Source organism: Phodopus roborovskii, unplaced genomic scaffold (assembly GCF_943737965.1).
Source record: "Phodopus roborovskii unplaced genomic scaffold, PHOROB, whole genome shotgun sequence".
NCBI lineage: Eukaryota > Metazoa > Chordata > Mammalia > Rodentia > Cricetidae > Phodopus > Phodopus roborovskii.
The window spans coordinates 13,855,221-13,873,302 of record NW_026126585.1 but is presented as its reverse complement, the minus strand read 5'-3'; the positions used below and the strand labels follow the sequence as shown (position 1 = coordinate 13,873,302).

General features: G+C 39.5%; 1 protein-coding gene across 1 annotated transcript in view; it reads right to left on the bottom strand.

Moving 5' to 3' along the window:
• LOC127236397 (thrombospondin type-1 domain-containing protein 7B-like) overlaps positions 1-17,533 on the bottom strand; it is a 146,563-nt gene extending 129,030 nt beyond the window's left edge. Inside the window, exons 1-3 of the mRNA XM_051204015.1 lie at positions 17,476-17,533; positions 10,997-11,191; positions 6,175-6,441 (exon numbers count right to left, since the gene is read on the bottom strand). Coding sequence (XP_051059972.1) covers positions 6,175-6,441; positions 10,997-11,191; positions 17,476-17,533 — 520 coding nt within the window. The remainder of the gene's footprint in view (positions 1-6,174; positions 6,442-10,996; positions 11,192-17,475) is intronic.
• Positions 17,534-18,082: the final 549 nt, after the last annotated feature.

The following is an 18,082-nucleotide window of genomic DNA, read 5'->3' as shown; positions in this document are numbered from 1 at the left end:
AATGAGGCTTTATTTCCTCGCAGCCTGCTTGTATCCTATTACCCTCCTTTACTCTCTTTCTACATTTTTCAGTATTTGCTTGCTTCTCCTTCCTTAAGGAACTCCCCTTCTCCATTTTCCTGATCAGCTCACCTGCACTATTTCAGTTTATTAACTTCTTTATTAGAGAGTTAGTTTCACTGTATAGGCATATAACTTATTTCGGTAGCCTGCAAATTAAGCAATTCCTGTATGAGTTCTAAAAGATTTTTGTCGGAATCTTCATTAGCTCCTCCATAAAATTACATTCTCTGAATAATTGAGCCAATTTTATATCCCCTCTCTTCTTATTTAGATGCCTTTTGCTTCATTCTCTTCCCTAATTGTCCCGACAACACCTACCAGAAAAATGTAACCTTGTCTTGTTCCTAAAATTAGAGAAAATATTTAGACTTCTCACCACTGAGTCCAGTGCTAACTGTGGGCTCACATCTGGGGGTTTGCCACACTCATGTCTTGGTGGAATTTAATCACACAAGATGCTGAATGTTTTCAAGGACTGTTTATACACTTGTTGAGATAGCCCTATGCTTTTTTGCCTTTGATCTTTTAATGTGACCTATCATATTTACATATCAAATCATCATATGTTTCATGTTACAAGTGCCACACATCATGTAACTGAATGTGTCTGCTGGTGTCATGTTGATGACTGTTGAGTGTATGTTCTTCAGGGGTTCGGAGTTGAGAATGTGTATTTTATGTTGTAGACTCATTTTCAACTTGGCATCAAGAAAACATTGTTTGTATGTATTGTTGATGGTCTATTCCAACACAAACACATTTCCTTTTGGTAAAATCAGCCTTCTGTTTTCCTTTTTGCTACCACTTTTGGTGTGACATCCAAGAAGATGCACCTGACATCAATCTAGAAGATTATTATCTCTTAATAGCTCTAAAGTTTTGGGCCATTTAGCTCTACACCCACTTTGCATTGAGTTTTGCTGGGGTGAGGATGGTTGCAAGCTTACTCCTGTTATATGGCTACTTTTTCCAGCATCACTCTTGGAGCAGAGTACTTCTTCCATTTGGAACGGACCTGGATCCCTTGCTGGACATCAATTGCTCACAATGACAGCATTTGCTCCAGTCCCAGCTCTACGCCGTTCTGCTATGCTCACGTGATGACAGCTCCATCCTGTATCTTTGTACAAGTGTTTCTTTGTAAGACGTTTTGAGATCCTGAATTATGCTCTTCTCTTTCAAGATTGTTCTTGCTTTACTATAACTCCATACTGCTTTAGGGTCATTCGAAATTCATTCAAAATAGCAAATCAAACTTTGGGTAGGGATTACACGGAATCTTTATGTCAACTGAGAAATATTTGAATTTCAACCATTTTAATATTTATCATCCTTTACCATGGTGAGTTTCCATTTATTTAGGTGCCTGATTTTTGTACACAGTGCACTTAGAATGCTATATTCCACATTTCATTTGTTAAAATTTGTTACGTACATTGAATTTTTCTGAGGTTATTATTTTTATTCAACATAATATTTTTATTGATTCTTTGGGAATTTCATATCATGTAGCCCTGACCACAGTCAGTTCCACAGTCCTTCCATGTCCAACCCCAGACCCTTGTGATCTCCTCCCAAAAAAAAACAAGTCTGATTTGTGTTATCTATATACGTACTGGAGCGTGGTCAAACTCTCAGTGGCCTGTCCTCAATGGCTTGGCTGCAGTGGGACAAAGGACCCAGAGAAGGTCCATAGACATCACCATGGCCTCAGCTGGTATATATAACATCTACATGGCATTTAGTGGTAACATGGGCCACAGACATTAACACAGACCCAAGCTGCAATATGATGCCAGACCCAGACATGGCCCATGACCACAGCATGAACCCAAACTCTGATGCTATGAACAAAAAAAAAAAATATCCATTTCAGTTACATTTTCTGATTATTTCTTGTTAGTATAATTATAGCTGCTTCTGAAATATGATCTTGTACCCTGAAAACTTACTGGATTCATTTATCAATTGTAGAGGGTTGGAGAAAACAGGGTCCCTTGAGGGTTTGCTCTTTTCAGGAGCACATTATTTGCAAGAGTGATGGTTTTGCATTGTCCTTTTAAATTGAAGCATTTTAAAACATTAGTTCATTTATTCTGCAGTTTGCCACATCGCCCGGGGTGGACTCTCCAGGGCAATGACTAAGGGAAGTGGAGTTTGCACATCTTATATGGTCCTCACCCATCTTATTTAATTTTATTATATCTTATTTTAGTGTGTGTGTGTGGGGGGGGTGCACATGCATGTACATGTATGGACGCATAGGCCTGTACAGGAAGTCTCTATCTTCTTTCCCTAGAAACAAGTTTCATACTCAAGCTGAAGCCTGCTGATTTGGTGAGGCTGACTGGAGGACCCTGTGCATCTCCAACCCCCAGATCCCGGGGATGCTAGGCCCGGGTAGCAGTGCCCTTTCCAAAGTTTAGCTTATTTGGGTTCTGGATGCTAGGGACCCTAACTAGGTCCCCAGGCTTGCAGCACAAGGATACTTACCCAAGGAGCAATATGCTCAGCCCCTAATTTACTTCTTAAAGCTTGATGGGTAATGAGTTACTTTTCATAGAATTTCTAACTGTTTTGCACTGAAGAAAACCAAGACACCTGTATTGATTAGTTAATTGAAACCACCTGTTTGCAAGTTGCTTCTCTTCTCGCTCCACGTAAACATATACCCTCTTCATTACAATTAGGCGGAAGGAAGTTACGCATGGTTTCATTTGGGATTCTCCCTTGGGAAGTATCAAAACACACCTTCTTTGCCCACATCTCTACTGGCAGGGCCCTAGGAATGCCTTCTTCCGTATCCACTACACTTTAGGAAGCTAGAGCATATGTCAAAGGGTTGAAGCCTTTGTAGGGTACTCCTAAAAGGATAATGGATGGAGCTGAGTGAGAACCTGAGGTGTGGATGAAGACCTTGAAAAGAGAGACTGTCTGTAGGCAAGGCTGCTATCGGCAAGCAGGACCAGCCTTAGAGAGAGGCCTTGGGAATGACACCAGCATGGTCACTGCCCAGTGCTTCTCAAGCCCTTTGGAGCTCATACTACCCCGCCATGTTCTGAGGATGACAGTCAAGTTTTGCATATTTGCCCCGCTAGGTGTTGGTCTTGCTTTGGTCTACTACTTCCTTTGTGTCTACCCCATCCCCACCCCATGACAGGAATGTAATCCGTGTCTGCTATTGTAATGCTAGAAATAGGCATTCCATTCAGTTCCATTTCATTTCCAGGGCTCACAACTAGGAGTTTACCCGGAGTCTCACAGGAAACTTTGAACTTGGAATTTTTGTGCCGTGCTAGAAGTAAGAAGAGTGTAAGAGCTCTTGGAGATGGACTGAGTGCAGTTTGTGTGATGAAGAGCAGTAGAAGTTGAGGGGGGGGGGTACTGGGAGGGCTGACTCTGACTGCCGATCTAACTGTCACCTTGAGTGGGGCCCAACGGAATAACTGTGTCCGGAAGTCCTACCTTGACTGCATATGGCACCATCTCCTACGCTGAAGTCTTAGACTGAATGAACATGAGGGAAAGGAGAAGGCCAGCTGGGCATCCACAATCCCCTAAGATGTGTGAGGGCAGATTCATATTCCTGCCACCACATCCATGAGCAGCTCCTGTATCATCATGTCTCCCTGCTCTGGAGGACTTTACCCTTAAGTCAAGAGCCAAGATAAATTCTCCCACTGCTGAACTGCTTTAACGGCATCCTATCGCAGGGGCAGGATGAGAGAGTCATTAGTGCAGGGGTGAAGGTGTGAAATGCTACAGTGAGAATGTGCACTGTCCTGCAGAAAGGTGCATATGTGGAGGGTGGGGTCTATAGCAGGAGGTGCAATTGAGAGGTAACTGGATCAAGGGGGCACTAGCTCCTCGGTGGGTTCATCTGTCGGTGAGCACATATTAAGACAATGACTTGGAGAAATGGTACTAGGGTCACACCTTTGAAAACCATGGCTTTTCCTTCTCCTCTGTCTGTTTCCTGCAAAACTGAGAGGTGAGCCGCTTTCCTCTGCCACACCCAAGAGTTATGCCGCTTCCTTACTGCAGGTCCAGAAGCAAGGACGATGCACTGAAAACTCGTGAACTTCACGGAAGCGTTCCTGCTTTTGGAGTTGCATTCCTGGGTATCTTGTCACCATGGCGGAAGAGCTAACTAACATAGCAACATCTGAAGGAGATGAATGTCTTTGGGGGTGAAGACTCTTTTCAACTTGCTCCACAGTTTTCGCCTTAAGGACAGTTCTTCATGTGTCTTTGTTGCCGCCATCCTCTCCTATCCTCCCAGCACGCCTTACCTTGGCTAATGGACATAGATTGCAGGGACGCTGGTTCCCGCTTTTAAGTCTTTCTGCAGACAGTAGCTGGAAGCATTCCCTTTGAAGCATGAATTGCATCGGTTGCACTTCCCCCTTATTGCAGCGGTTGAATGAGATCTGTGTTCCTGGGATGATTTCTTAAGACTCTTCTGACTTCAACCCCTCTTTGCAAAACTCCTCCCTCACTGTGCATTCAAATTACAAGTGTTCCTTTTGTGCTTTTATTTTCCGGAGCACAGCTCCTGCTTGAGATCATACTGAGAGGAATGGTCTTGATTATGCACTGTCACTCAACTGCCCTCTCATCCCAGACTGATAGCGCTACAGTGGGGACTCCCTTAAGGTCTAGCCAAGTGTTTGCTAGTCAGCATCCCCAGAGCTAATCAGGACTTAAATATCTTTTGTGTTTCTTTAAATGCCAATCTCTTACTGTCAAAGTTCTTCCCTGGTCCCTCTATAACCTTGCACTAGGAAACACAAATTATAGGAGAAAACTAGGTCTGTAGCCAGATGATCCCAAATCTCTGCATCCCAAATCTCTACATCCCAGTGGATGATCCAAAATCTATATAACAAACATTCAATATGTATGCTTTTATATAGTGAATACATAAAACAAATATGTCCATAGAAGCTGAATGCTACTAACTCTGAGTTCCTTAAAATGTGTTCATTTTTGGTGTTTAATATTTCTAAAAGTCAGATCACTCCATACAGTCCTGCAGATTAACCAAGGAGCAAGGGGGTGGCACTAATTCAAAGTATCACTGATTTTGAGTTGCATTTAAACAATGGTATGGATGTGCCTTACCTAAAGATGAACTAACACTTTGTTTATAAAAACCTGCCATTTGACTTACTCTCACATTAGTTCCAAATTTAATTAGTCACTTCTGGTGTTAATGCCAAATCTTTCTAAAAACCAAGATAGCACAGGCTAAGACTAAATGCTACCCATCTGCATACACAATTAACCAAACACGAACTTCCTCTTTCTCCACTCCTCTACGGAAACCACACCTTGTTTGGTTTGGTCTTAGGAATACAAGGTAACAGACGGGGGAAAACTAAAGACAGAAAAGCCTAGGCTCCATCCTGACTGCCAGCCCCAGATTTGCCCACCTCCTACACTGCAGCTGAATTCAGCCTTCCATTCACTCATGGCTCAGACATTCCAAGGCTCCAAAATTCAATCTTCTCTCCAAATAATGCCTAGCAAAGCTCACCCAGATGGCCCCATTGATTTCTATTATTTTCTTCACTTGTGTGTATTTATTATTTACACTGGAGACTCTGAAAGCCAGCTTTTCCCATTGATACTTTATCAGCCACCTCAGAAGAAACTCAAGAAGTGATTTCCTCCCACCCCATGTATGTGGTGAAAGCACTAATAAAAGAAAACCATAACATCTGCATTCATTTCTCTGGGCTTTGAGCTTTCTCAGTGAAGAGGAACAAATTTGCTGGCTAACAGGAAGTCAGTGACCGACTAAACCCGGGTCAATTAAGGAAGGACAGGGTTGGGGGTGTGGAGGTAGTATGGGTGGTGTTGGGAGGGGTCAAGAATCTGCAATTGGTGTGGTTGACAGCGGAGGGAGAGAGGTATGTGTGCATTACACATGCTTTGGTTCTATGGTGGCAGTGTGCTACTGACAATTGAGAATGAAATTCATTCCTAAATAATGAGTCTACCATACTTCCTAGACCTTGGGCAAGTCTACCATACTTCCCAGACCTGGGGCAAGCCTCCTGAGCTCTGTGAAACTTCTCATCCGATACCCCTCATCTGTCTCCTTACCCGAGCTGTTGCAGAATGAGGGGTCCACGGGTCTTCCGTTTTTATCAGAGCATGCGATTGCTCGAAAGCGCACTCCTACTCCACATTCCTTGTCAGCTCCTTGCACCCACAGGCCTCCTCGCTGAGGATCCCTCTTGCTTTCCGGTAGAATGCAAGCTGACCAGTTTCCATAAGGATGGGACTTGAATGCATCACAGGGGCATGGTTCCATTTGCACCAGAGGGTACAGGGAAGCATCCTGGCATTTCTCTCTCTTCTTGCTTTTCCCTGGTACAAAAAAGACATGCACTGGTGTTAATTTTGTATCCGATGTTCCATTGAAAGCCACTCACATTTTTGTACATACAACAACCACTTGAACATTAAACCTTAAGTTTCAATCTTTTTTTTTTTTTTTCTTCACTTTTTTCTTTTGCTATGGAAACAAATTCTAGGACAAGGTAAGCAGTATTCTGGGAAGCCACGAAATTCAAATTAATGTGAAAATAAAATGATTTTTGTTTTAAATGTAGCACAACGCATTATACTTGCTATCGCAGTTCAATAATTATAAATCTCTTGCTAATTTATTTTATAGATTTTTCTCCCATCCCAATACTAACCCAGCAAACCTGGCTTAGACAAGATGGGGGTATACAGGTGGTGTCACTCTACTCAATTGATAACAACACTTTGGTTAGCCTTGTCTTCTTTAAACTAATGACTTCCAGGGAAACCAATAAAAGCATATGTCGCAAGTCCTTTCCTTCTCCAGAAAATAATTAAAAACTAATTTCTCCAAAAAGCATAATTGTATTCTCCACATAACAAGCTCAAAACGAAGGCGGAGGTTCGTTCCTCCTTATCTTGTTTCCTGAAGTCAGACAGAATATTAATGTTAAAATTAACAATAAATTGAAATAATCAGAACACGTTTCATGGTTTGAGGAAAATCAGTGACTTCCACTTGAGCAATGCTTCGTCTTGAGAACCCTGGTGTCACTTCATCTTACCTCCTAACTTTTCGGAAGTTTTAACTGTGTTTCCACCTTTGAGCAATGACAATGGAGAAACATTTCCAGACCTGTGAATGCTTGATAACCTTGTTTCCTGACTCCAGCTCAGTCTGAGACTTGATGCAACTTCTCTGTCAACATGTTTCCCCTAGAGCACAAGAGACTTTCCTAGATGTCATGTAATTATTTCTTCACTTCTCTTATTAGTGAGTCATTAGCTAGAGTCATAACTGGCTATACAAATCTTAGGCAGCTTTACTGGTCTGCTTGTGGGCTTTATGGCTATCATGTAAATACTTGATATTAGCCGATGTGTGGCCAGCTTTCTCACTGCCACATGGTTTGCCTCATACACAATTCTCAAAATGTTGCCTAGTGGATGATTGACTTATGAGCATGCTATTCATGCTTGCAAATAATCTGGAAGGATTCCTGTGAAATCTGAATCGCTCCTGCCTGGTGTGAACAACCCCTTGACCCAGGATTGCCCAACCATGATGTGAGCCATCTATTGGCCTTTCAGGGTTCTGCATTCACTCATGTCTGCTGTTAGGGACACTTAGTTCAGGCCAGATCTCATCACTGCCCTGAGAGTTCTCTGACCACAACACATTTGTCACCACACAGTCGCTTTCTTTCCCTTCGGCCCCCGACTAGAGCTGTACTCCTCACATGAAATGCTACTGAACTTCATTTCCATCTACGCGTTCTCTTCTTTGTTTTCAGCCTACTTAGTCTTGGATGCCAAGTCTACCCTGGGCCTTGGCATCACTTTTACCAAAATGATAAAATGCATCAGGAAGCAATCCATTTTTTATCTTCCAAATTTGATTGTCAATGACCTCTCAGAATGTTGATTGTAAACTTATGTTGGAGATTTTTCTCCCTGAATTCTCTCATAATATGCTCCGTTGACCCTTCCCCCTGGTCTGGGTTGCAGCATCCTTCCAGCCACAGTTCATTATCCCTGCTTTACTTGTCTACTGAACTTTCTCCCTGTGTACTCCACGTAGCTGAAGAGCTTCCCCACAGGACCCTCCTAGGCTCTCATCTCTAGGCTCATTTAATAGAGCTTAAGTTGCTATTTATAATTCTTACACTCTACAATATTAATTATAACCAAAATTTATTTGCTTGTCTCTGGGCCACAGACTAGAAGCCTGCACCTAAAACAGCTTTTGAATTGGATGTGGCAAAACCAGCCCCCCCCCCCACCACACAGTCTCCCCTGTGTTTGCCAACAATGCCAGGGGAAGATTACAATGTTACACCTGAATTATTTTGGATCAGTCCCTACATAGGACTAATGGCAACATTTAGAATAGTGGTCCAGGAGCCCTTAGGCCATCTTTTCTCTGGCTTTCTAACAGACACCCCTCTGATTGCTCAAATCCCCAAGTCTCCAGCTTTATTCTCTCTCTGCAGTGGAGGAAGACGGAAGAAGGAGAAAGGGAATGACAAGAAGAAATACCAGGGAAAGAAAATGCCCATCTATAAAGCAAACAGAGGTTACCGTTCAAACAAGCATCCTGTACAAATAGATGCTGTCTCTGATTGCGATTTCCCTCTTCATTACCTGGCCACCCTCTTTGAAGGACTGAAACAAGTTGATGCCGAAAGGTTTCTCCCAATAAGCAACACATCAGTACCGGGGTTTCACTTTGATTACATTCTAATCAAAATCAGCACTGACCTTTAGACTAAGACCAAGCTAGACTAAACAAATCAATCCCTGGCACAAAGGCAAAGACCTTTCCCCTAAAGTCAAAGCGCGAGTGATATAGTACCATGTGTATATTCCCATACTTGTGTAATGAACATATCCATCACTGAATAAACACTTGCTTTAATTACCACCCAACCCAGGATCTGTAAAGATTAGTTTAGAAATAAACAAGGAACACCCAGATGGCAAGTGAAAAACATTTAGTAAAAGCTGCTGCAACAACAACAAAACTTGGTATTCTAGATGGCCAATACTCACCGCAGCGCCTTGTGTTGGGACCTACATGCTATGTGTCTGTGTCATAGGTCTAAGTCATATGGTTTCTATTGCCACTCACATTAGAGAACAGTCATTAAAATGTCTGCCAAGTATCATGGGAGAAGGCAAAACACAAGAATTAATGTCACAGTAATAAGCCTTGAGAGAGGGGGAAATAAGCCAGTTCATTAATGTGTCTTTGGCTTTATGTTCATCAATATTGTTCTAAATGGTCCTTTGTTTTTTCATGACTAATGCATTTTATGAGACTGATCAATTGTGTTGTCACCTAGACGGACAGAGTGCAAAAAAAATCAATTAGCTAGCTAAAATAGTAGCAGCTAATAAAACATTACAATAACTCCTGAGCAGCCCTTTAGTAGAAGTAATCACTAACTTTGAATCATAGGATAATTTATAACAGTTTTCAATATGTACTTTTATAGAAAATACATCTTAAAATTCAAATTCATTCAGATGTTAACAATTTATAACATAAACAGTGCTGGCCATAAAATGGCTGGTCTTACTTTACAGGTGGTAAATATCACCAGCAAACCGCTGAGACAAGGGGAAACCCTGGCTACTAACTACAACCTGTCTCACCATCGGAAGCTCTTTCACCTCAGAGATGTGAAATATTTCTAGGGCAATGGCTTCCAACACACTGTGTGTGTGCAGGACAGCGAAGTAGCTGGAGAGTGGTCTCTAAGTTCAGGTTTTGTCTGTTGTGTTTACACTATTTATTGGATTGCTTTTTCTATCAGGTGTTTTTTATCGGAACCATTATATGTAAGCAGTGTTACATATAATACATTGTTTTGTATAACGCAGAAAGGCCTGCATCCTGCATTTGCAACTTCTCCTGTGATGATATATTTTACCTTCACTTTGTATGTAGATTTTGAGATCCAGCATGTATCCAGAAATTCAGCAAAAGCCCTAGTCTATCAACTGAACCAGTTTTAGAGAGTTGGATTATTAATGTGATCAGGTAAGCAGTGCCCTTGAACAGTGGCCCTTGAAACCAAGAGCTACCTCTGTGAACCAATGCTCATCTGTGCTCAGTCCTTCAATGTTGATGCCAACTGTATCATCACAATAACTATTCTGGCATTTTTCTTTTGGTTCTACATTCCCTGAGTTTTGTTTCCTACAAACACAAATGTATACACACTTAAGAGAAATCGCATGGCATTATCACACAAACAGGAAATTTGGCAGCAGTTTATTTTTATATTGACAGCAAAAAATGTACTACTAGCATCTGCTTCCCTTTCCATTAACCTTTGCAGAAATGCACAGTATCTTATTACATTCTGACAGAATGGAGTAAGACACAAAAGAATCCGCATGTGTAATTTGACTTTTACCTTATACCATTAAAGTCTGAAAGGGTCAAATTGCTTATCAGGAATGGCAAAAGACAATAATGTCAGTTATTTCACCTTCTTTCTGGGGGGAAAAAAAGAAAGAAAGAAAAAAAGAAAAAGCAGTGACTTTTTTTAAGCTTGCCAAACTTTTGCTAAGATAACAGACCAGGAACCTTGCCGTGGGATAGGCAGAGTAATTCATTGCATAAGATTCGTCTCATGAGCATAAAGAGTATAAACATGTGTAGAAGACTCCCTTGATATCAGCGGTCCCATTTTCCATTCATCTCATAAATATTTACTACATATCTATTAGATATCAGGTATTACTGCAAGTCTTAAGGATATGGACTGGGCATGGAGAGGAAGGCGATGTCGGATCGCATTTCTTTCTGTTGGAAGTTACGTTCTACATAAGTTATTTGGAGCAGTGTGTCTTGGCTGGAGCTGCAGTGGCAGACGCACCCTACCTGTGAGCTGCCGCCTCCTGATCTGGGTTGCTTCACAGTTCTTGGAGCAGGGTGTAAACTTAGACCAAGGGGTGAAGGTGCAGTCTTCCCGACAAGGGACAGTGCATTCTTGCACCAGGGGAGGCATACCATTCATCTGCTTGAGGCATTCTGTCATTTCTGCAGACTGGTTATCATCAGAGATGCACGAGACAGCTAGGAAAGAACAGACATTCTTTTGTTATCGCTTTGATCAAATCAGTGTGCTGCTGTTTCTTTGACAAAATTGCAGAAGTCCCCGGTGTTTGAAAATGTGTGACTACATATGGTGCTCAGCATAGCTAACCTCACGGCTCCCTAGAAATTAAATTTTTATTGTTGCCGTTGGAGGTATTTGAGGATTTAATTGGGTTCATTATTAATCCAAACCTTGAATTGACAGGAACCAAAATAACTTCCAGTAATGTATTATATGTCCTCCTTAGGAGCATTTGATCCCTAGAGATGAAATAAACATAGGAAAGTGCATTGGTAAAACAGACAGAGACCAGAGTAGAAAAGGACAAATCCATTGTTAGAAAGTCATGTGGACATTTGCTAGGCTGGGTTTCTATTGGTTGGATAGTCAGATGACCATTATGGTATAAAAGTAATTCTAATTACATCAGTCAGTACTTAAAGAGGAATTTCTGCTAACTCTAAATAAGCTTATTTTCTCTTTATTAATACTTATTTTATTATTTTATTTTAAAATAACTTCCCCAGAACAGTCGTATTCTAACCAGATGATTCCCACTATAAACATCCTATCAGTTTCAAGTAAATTCTCAAAATTTCTTCCACACCCTTTTTCTTTAGGGATGTGTCTAGCTATATCATTAGTAGCAACTATGAGTTAAAACATTTGTGAAATTTCCTTTGAATTTTATTTGACGCTTTGGACTAATGTCTAAAATACTTGATTAAGAATACTCAACAGTTTGATTCACTTGATTAATTATGAACTCTGAAAGATGTATAGGACAGTAGGCTGCTCTCTTTAGATAAACATTTCTCAACCCCATCACTATTGGAAATTCAAAGTGGAAAATTTTTTGTAGTGCCTGAGTGAGGATTTTGCAAGGCAAGCTGTATAATGCGCTCCCTGGCCTTTCTACCCATTACCTGCTATAACACACACCACTCCAGGTTGTTACAATCTGAAATGTCTCCAAACAGACCGCTTTTGAACAAGTGGTTTCCATGGCTCTGTGCTAGTAGGTGTCCTATTGTCAGCATCTCTAGCAACCTATCTGGGGACACTTTTTTCTCTAAGTCTTCCATGTGATTTTAACCCATCCTTCACCACTGCCCATATTTGGCTATTGGACATGGTATCCATTTGGTTAGTTGATTTGATTTTTTTAAACCTTTATATAGTGATGATTTCATTTCCTTTACATACCTGAAAGTTTTGCTTTAGAGCAGTGGTTCTTGACATTCTTAATACTGCAACCCTTTAATACAGTTCCTCATGTCGAGGTGACCTCCCCAGCCATAAAATAATTTCATACTTCATAACTGCAATTTTGCTCTGTTATGAATCATAATGTAAATATCTGCTATGCAGGATATCTCATATGAGGCTCCTGTGACAGGTTGAGAACTGCTAGCCTAGAGGGCAATTTTGTTACTTAGGAACATTCATATGGTTTCTTATAAGGACTGAATTTATCTACATTCCTGTCTATAGTGTACAACAATTCCTTTTCCTCCGACCCCAACGTCCAGCCCTGTACACTTTTCTTATCTTTTGATGTTGTATGTTATATTTCTTATCAATCTTTATAAATACATTTATTTCTATTTGTTGTACAGAGTCCTAGGTTTCATAAGAACATGTTCATATAAGTATATGACGTATTTTGACAATGGCCCATGTAATTACTTCCCACCTCTCTTTCTTTGTTCACACTTTATTCCTTGTCCCTTTCTTCCTTTCTCCCTTCCCTTCCTATTCCTCTTGCTAGCATCCTCATTCTCTTAGACAATTACACTTCTATTTTTGTGTCATACATCTTTATGTACATGATATTATGTATTATGTAATACATAGAACTTATTATAATATTTGAATAACAATAATAATCTGAAGTTGAATCAATTTTCCTGTACATATAATTTGGTTCAGACAAAATAAAATTCTTTTGTAGATATATACAACGTCTTCTCTTTCATTTAAATTTTTGTTGTTTTTAAGAATTTCACATGAGTGAATATCATATCCATATCATTTTCATTTCTCCTCATTCATTTCCAACTCATCCCATGGCTCGCCCTGTCCCTCTCAAATTCATGATCTTTCCCTCTTTAATATCGTTACATAACACACAGGCAGACAGACAGACAGATGGATGGACACACACACACACACACACACACACATTCTACTGAACCCATTTAATGTTTCTAATATGTACACATGTTTTAGAAATCTTATCTCTGCAAAAAATTAATTTCACCCTCTCAGTAGCAATGAATTGCCTGTAGCTCTTGATTTATGAATGGAAACTGTTGAAAATCCCTCTTTAAATGGCCATGTTAACTAGTCAACTGGTATTATTTGGGTTTCTTCAGCAAGCCATATTGTTGAGATTTCAAAGATGTAGCTTTCCTATCATGGCTAGATGACACTATCTGGCAGTGAGTGTTGCTGTCCTCTGGCTTTTAAAATCTTTCTGCAAGTCTCTTCAGATAGAAAAAAAGTCAGTACCCTATACTCTATCTGATCACCATGGATGTAAAAAGCTGGATATCAACAAACATTAAAATGGCAGACAATATACAAACTTGTGGAAGCTGAACAACTCAATAACACATGAAAATTGAGTTAAGGCAGTTATCATAAAGGAAATTTAAAATGTTTTAGAACTGAGTGAGACTGAAAACACAGCATATTCAAATGCAAGGGACACCGTGGAGGAGACAGTTCAAAGAGGCAAGATCATAGCATTATGAGCGTACACACAAAAATCTGAAGAAATTCCACAGTTTAACTCAATGGCATACTTGGTATCTCTAGAAAACCAAGAAGAAATAATACCTCAAAAGAGGAGATGGTAAGGAATAATCAAATTTTGGGCTGAAATAAACAAAATGGAAACAAACAAACAAAAACATAAAAATAATTGATGAAACAAAGAGTTGGTTCTTTGAGAAAATCAACGGAAGTTGTGAAGCTTTTGAGCAATCCAAATTAAACCAAAGACATGGAACAAATTAAAGACGAGAAAGGAAACATTGTAACAGACATCAGAGAAATTCAGAGTATCATAAGGTCATACTTTGAGAATCTATATATCACCAAACTGGAAAAACAAATGTATGTATGTATGATGTATGTATGTATGTATGTATACATGATGTATCAAAGTTAAATCAAGATGAAATAAACGATTTAAACAGACCTATAATCCCAAGTGAAATAGAAGTAGTAATTAAAAATCTCCCAACCAAAAAAAAAAAAAAATCTTGGGGCCAGATAGATTCAGTGCATGGTCCTACGAGATCTTCAAAGAATGAACACTAATATACCTAAAATTATTCTGCAAAAGCAGAAGGAACATCACCTAATTCTTTTTTTTCCCCTTTGAGACCACAATTACCCTGACACCTAAACAGTGAAAAATAAACTGCAGAAGTCACCTGAAGGGAAGGCCTCCAATGCCTGTGAATTAGTAAGATTAATATTGGGAAAATGGCCACTCCCTCCCCCAAAAAATAACCTACAGATCCAATGCAATTTCCACCAAAATTTCTACACAAGTATTCACAGAAATTGAAAAATAAATCTTCAACACACACACACACACACACACTCACACAAATGGGGTAGATTTTTTAGAAATCATAAATAATTAAAGAGCTGCTGGGAGCGTCATCATCCCAGATATCAAGTTGCATTATAGACTATATATTATAGACATTATAGATTATAGAACTATAGTCACAAACACAGCAGGGTACTGTCTTAAGCCAGACACACTGGCAAGTGGAATAGTATTAAAACATAATTCTGCATAGCCATGGACTCCTGATTTTTTTTCAGAGAAGCCCGAATTACACACTGGAGACAAGACAGCATCTTCAACAAATGGTGCTGGTCAAACTAGACAGAATACGTTCTGATTTTCTTATGATGGCTGTACTGACTGGGGTGAGAGGGAATCTCATTTTTCTGATGGGTAGGGATGTTGAAATTTTTTCATATGTTTATTGGATGTTGTACTTTATCTTTTAAGAAATAACCATTTACTTCTTTCGCCGGTTTATTCTATTTTGGGTGTTTTGTCCGCATGTCTTGTATGGCTCTCATAGAGTTCAAAAGACGGCACCAGATCCTCTGAAACTGGACTAATGGATGGTGGTGAATCATATGTATGTTCTGGGAACTGAACCTGGGTCTTCAGAAAGATTATCAAATGCTTTTAACTACTGAGTCATCTCCCCAACCCCCTTAATTGGGTAGTGTGATTCCTAGCGTTTAGTTTTTAAATTATTTGTATATGCTAGGTATTAATTGTCAGACATGCAGGAAATAAGCTTTCTCCCATCCTGTAGGCTTTTGCTTCAATCCTCCTTTTCTGGTCAGGGGCTTATCAGCTTCCCGAGACTCAAGTGATCAGGTATGGACCTTACTTCACAAGTAATTAGAGTCACTTTCAAGAAGCTTGTGTCTATTCCTGTATCCTGAAATGCTTTCTTGAGTTTTCCCTCTTAACAGTTATAGAATTTTAGATCTGACATTAAGGCCTTTGATCCAGTGGGAGCTGGTTTGTATACAGGTGTGAGACAGAGATCTAATTTCATTCTTTCATGTGTGGACATCTGGTCTCCTCACACAATCTGTTGAAGATGTTCTCTTCCTTCGTGGCTTTAGTTTTTCATTGTAATGGTCTTCCATCTCCCTAAGTTAAGTTCATTTTTAGGTATTTTATTGTATTTTTCTGAGGCTATGGTGACTGAAGTTGTTTTAGTGTTCTTGTTCTGGGCATTGTTTGTCATTGGCGTACAGGTGGGCAACTGATTTTTACTGTTTTCTTTGTAACTTGTCAGTTTTCTCTAAATGTTTATCAGCTCTAAGGGTTTTCAGGTAGAGCCTTCAGGGTTTCTTCTATATAGGGTCACAGCATCTGAAGTTAAAAATATTTTGACATTTTCCTTTCCTATTCACATCCATTTTATTTCCCTCTTGTACATTATTTTTCTGGCTAGTAATTCAAGTGCTAGCTATATAATAAAGTGGAGGAATGGACACCCTTCCGTTCTGATTTTGGTGGAGATGCTTTCAGTTTTCTCCTCATTTACCATGATGCTGGCTTTAGATTTCTCAAATACAGCTGCTACCACATTGGGATATGTTCTTTTTGCATTTCATCCCTTCAGAGCACTTGTTGTGAAGGGGTTCTGGGTATCTTTTCAGAAGCCTTTTTTATTCCATATGTTGTGATGATTGGATGTTGTGATGTTGTGGTGATTTCTGTCCTTAAGTCTACTCATATGCTGGAAAACAGTTCTGGATTTGAATGTGTTGAATCAGTCTTGCACCCTTGGGAAGAAATTAACTTGGTCATAAGGAATGGTACTTTGATGTGTTCTTGAGTTCAGTTTGCCAGTGTTTCATTTAGACCTTTTGTATCTAACATCATCATGGGAAATGCTCTATAATTTTCTTTTTTTGTTATGTTCTCTGATTTTGGAATTGGGGCAATACCGGCTTCTTGAAAATAGCTTGGTTGCTTTCTTTCTTCCTAATTATGGATTAGTTTGAGGGGCACAGGTGTTAGTCCTTCTTTGAAAGTCTTGTGGGAACACAATGACTCCATCTGGGCTTATATTTTTTTTTTAAAGCAGGAGGACATTTTTTTTTCCTGATTATTGCTTCAATCTTCTTGCTTGTGAGAGATTTGTTTGTTAAGCTGTTTATGGAACCCTGGTTTATTTTGTTATTTGATATATTGTCTGCAATTTTACCCATTACTCTTTAATTTTATGGTTTATCGTAATATATTTTAAAGTATATTTTTTGCCATACTGTAAAAAAAATCATAGTTGGGGCATTTTATTACAACTCATTAATAGATGCCAGGTGACAACGTACAATGATCCCTAAATACAGGATGGATGCAAGTATGAACATTGTAAACATCTGTAATGCAGGCGAGTATAAATGCAGGCCCCTTCCAGTTTCCTATTCTTATTGTATTCTAAATCCCTTTCTTCATTCAGGGCACGAGAGAGAGCAAGTTTATGAGAATATTACAAATCCTCTTCAGGGCTGATGCAAGCCAAAGCCATTCAATGTTTTAAGGCCAAGAAACTAGCCCACATGACAATGGAAAACCACAGTACTTCCCATTTGTACATCTGCTCTATAGCAGGTGGGGCTATTCATTCATTTCAATTAGTTTTTATCCACATCCTGGTTTAAAAACATCTATTGCACACCAAGCCAACATCACCTGCATCTTCTTTGTTAGGAATATCACGGCCATTAGTGACGAAAATAGCAAAATACATTATCAAATGTAGGGCACAAACAAATGTTATTTGCATTTCACATTTAGATAACCAATTTGAGTCAATTTAGAGAAATGTGTCCTGCCAAGTAAATTTTTTTTTTTTCCAAGATGACGATACACTGAATTACAGGACAAGAAATTTAAATAGTTATAAAAGCACCAGCATCTGAAATATAATCCCTGATGTACATCAATGAAAATTTTGTCAATGACAAGAAAATGCTTTGCTCCTTTTCTATACTTTCTTATGAATAAGTTTAGAATTGGGAAGCTATGACAAATAATAAACTCACTGATGCTTTCATATTTCATAAACCAACTAAATTGTTACATTTAATTTTTGAAGTCTATATTAAGCTATTACAAAATAGTGAAGGAAAGAAAAACAAGATCCTATGCATGGCATGGCAGAAGAGGTCACAGACACAGGGAGAGAACTAATGCCACACTGACAAAGAATCTGACTTCCTTTGAAGCTGTTGTCTTTACATTCACAGTCAAGTGCATGTCTCACCCCTCATCCCCACAGCTTTTCTTTTACAACAGA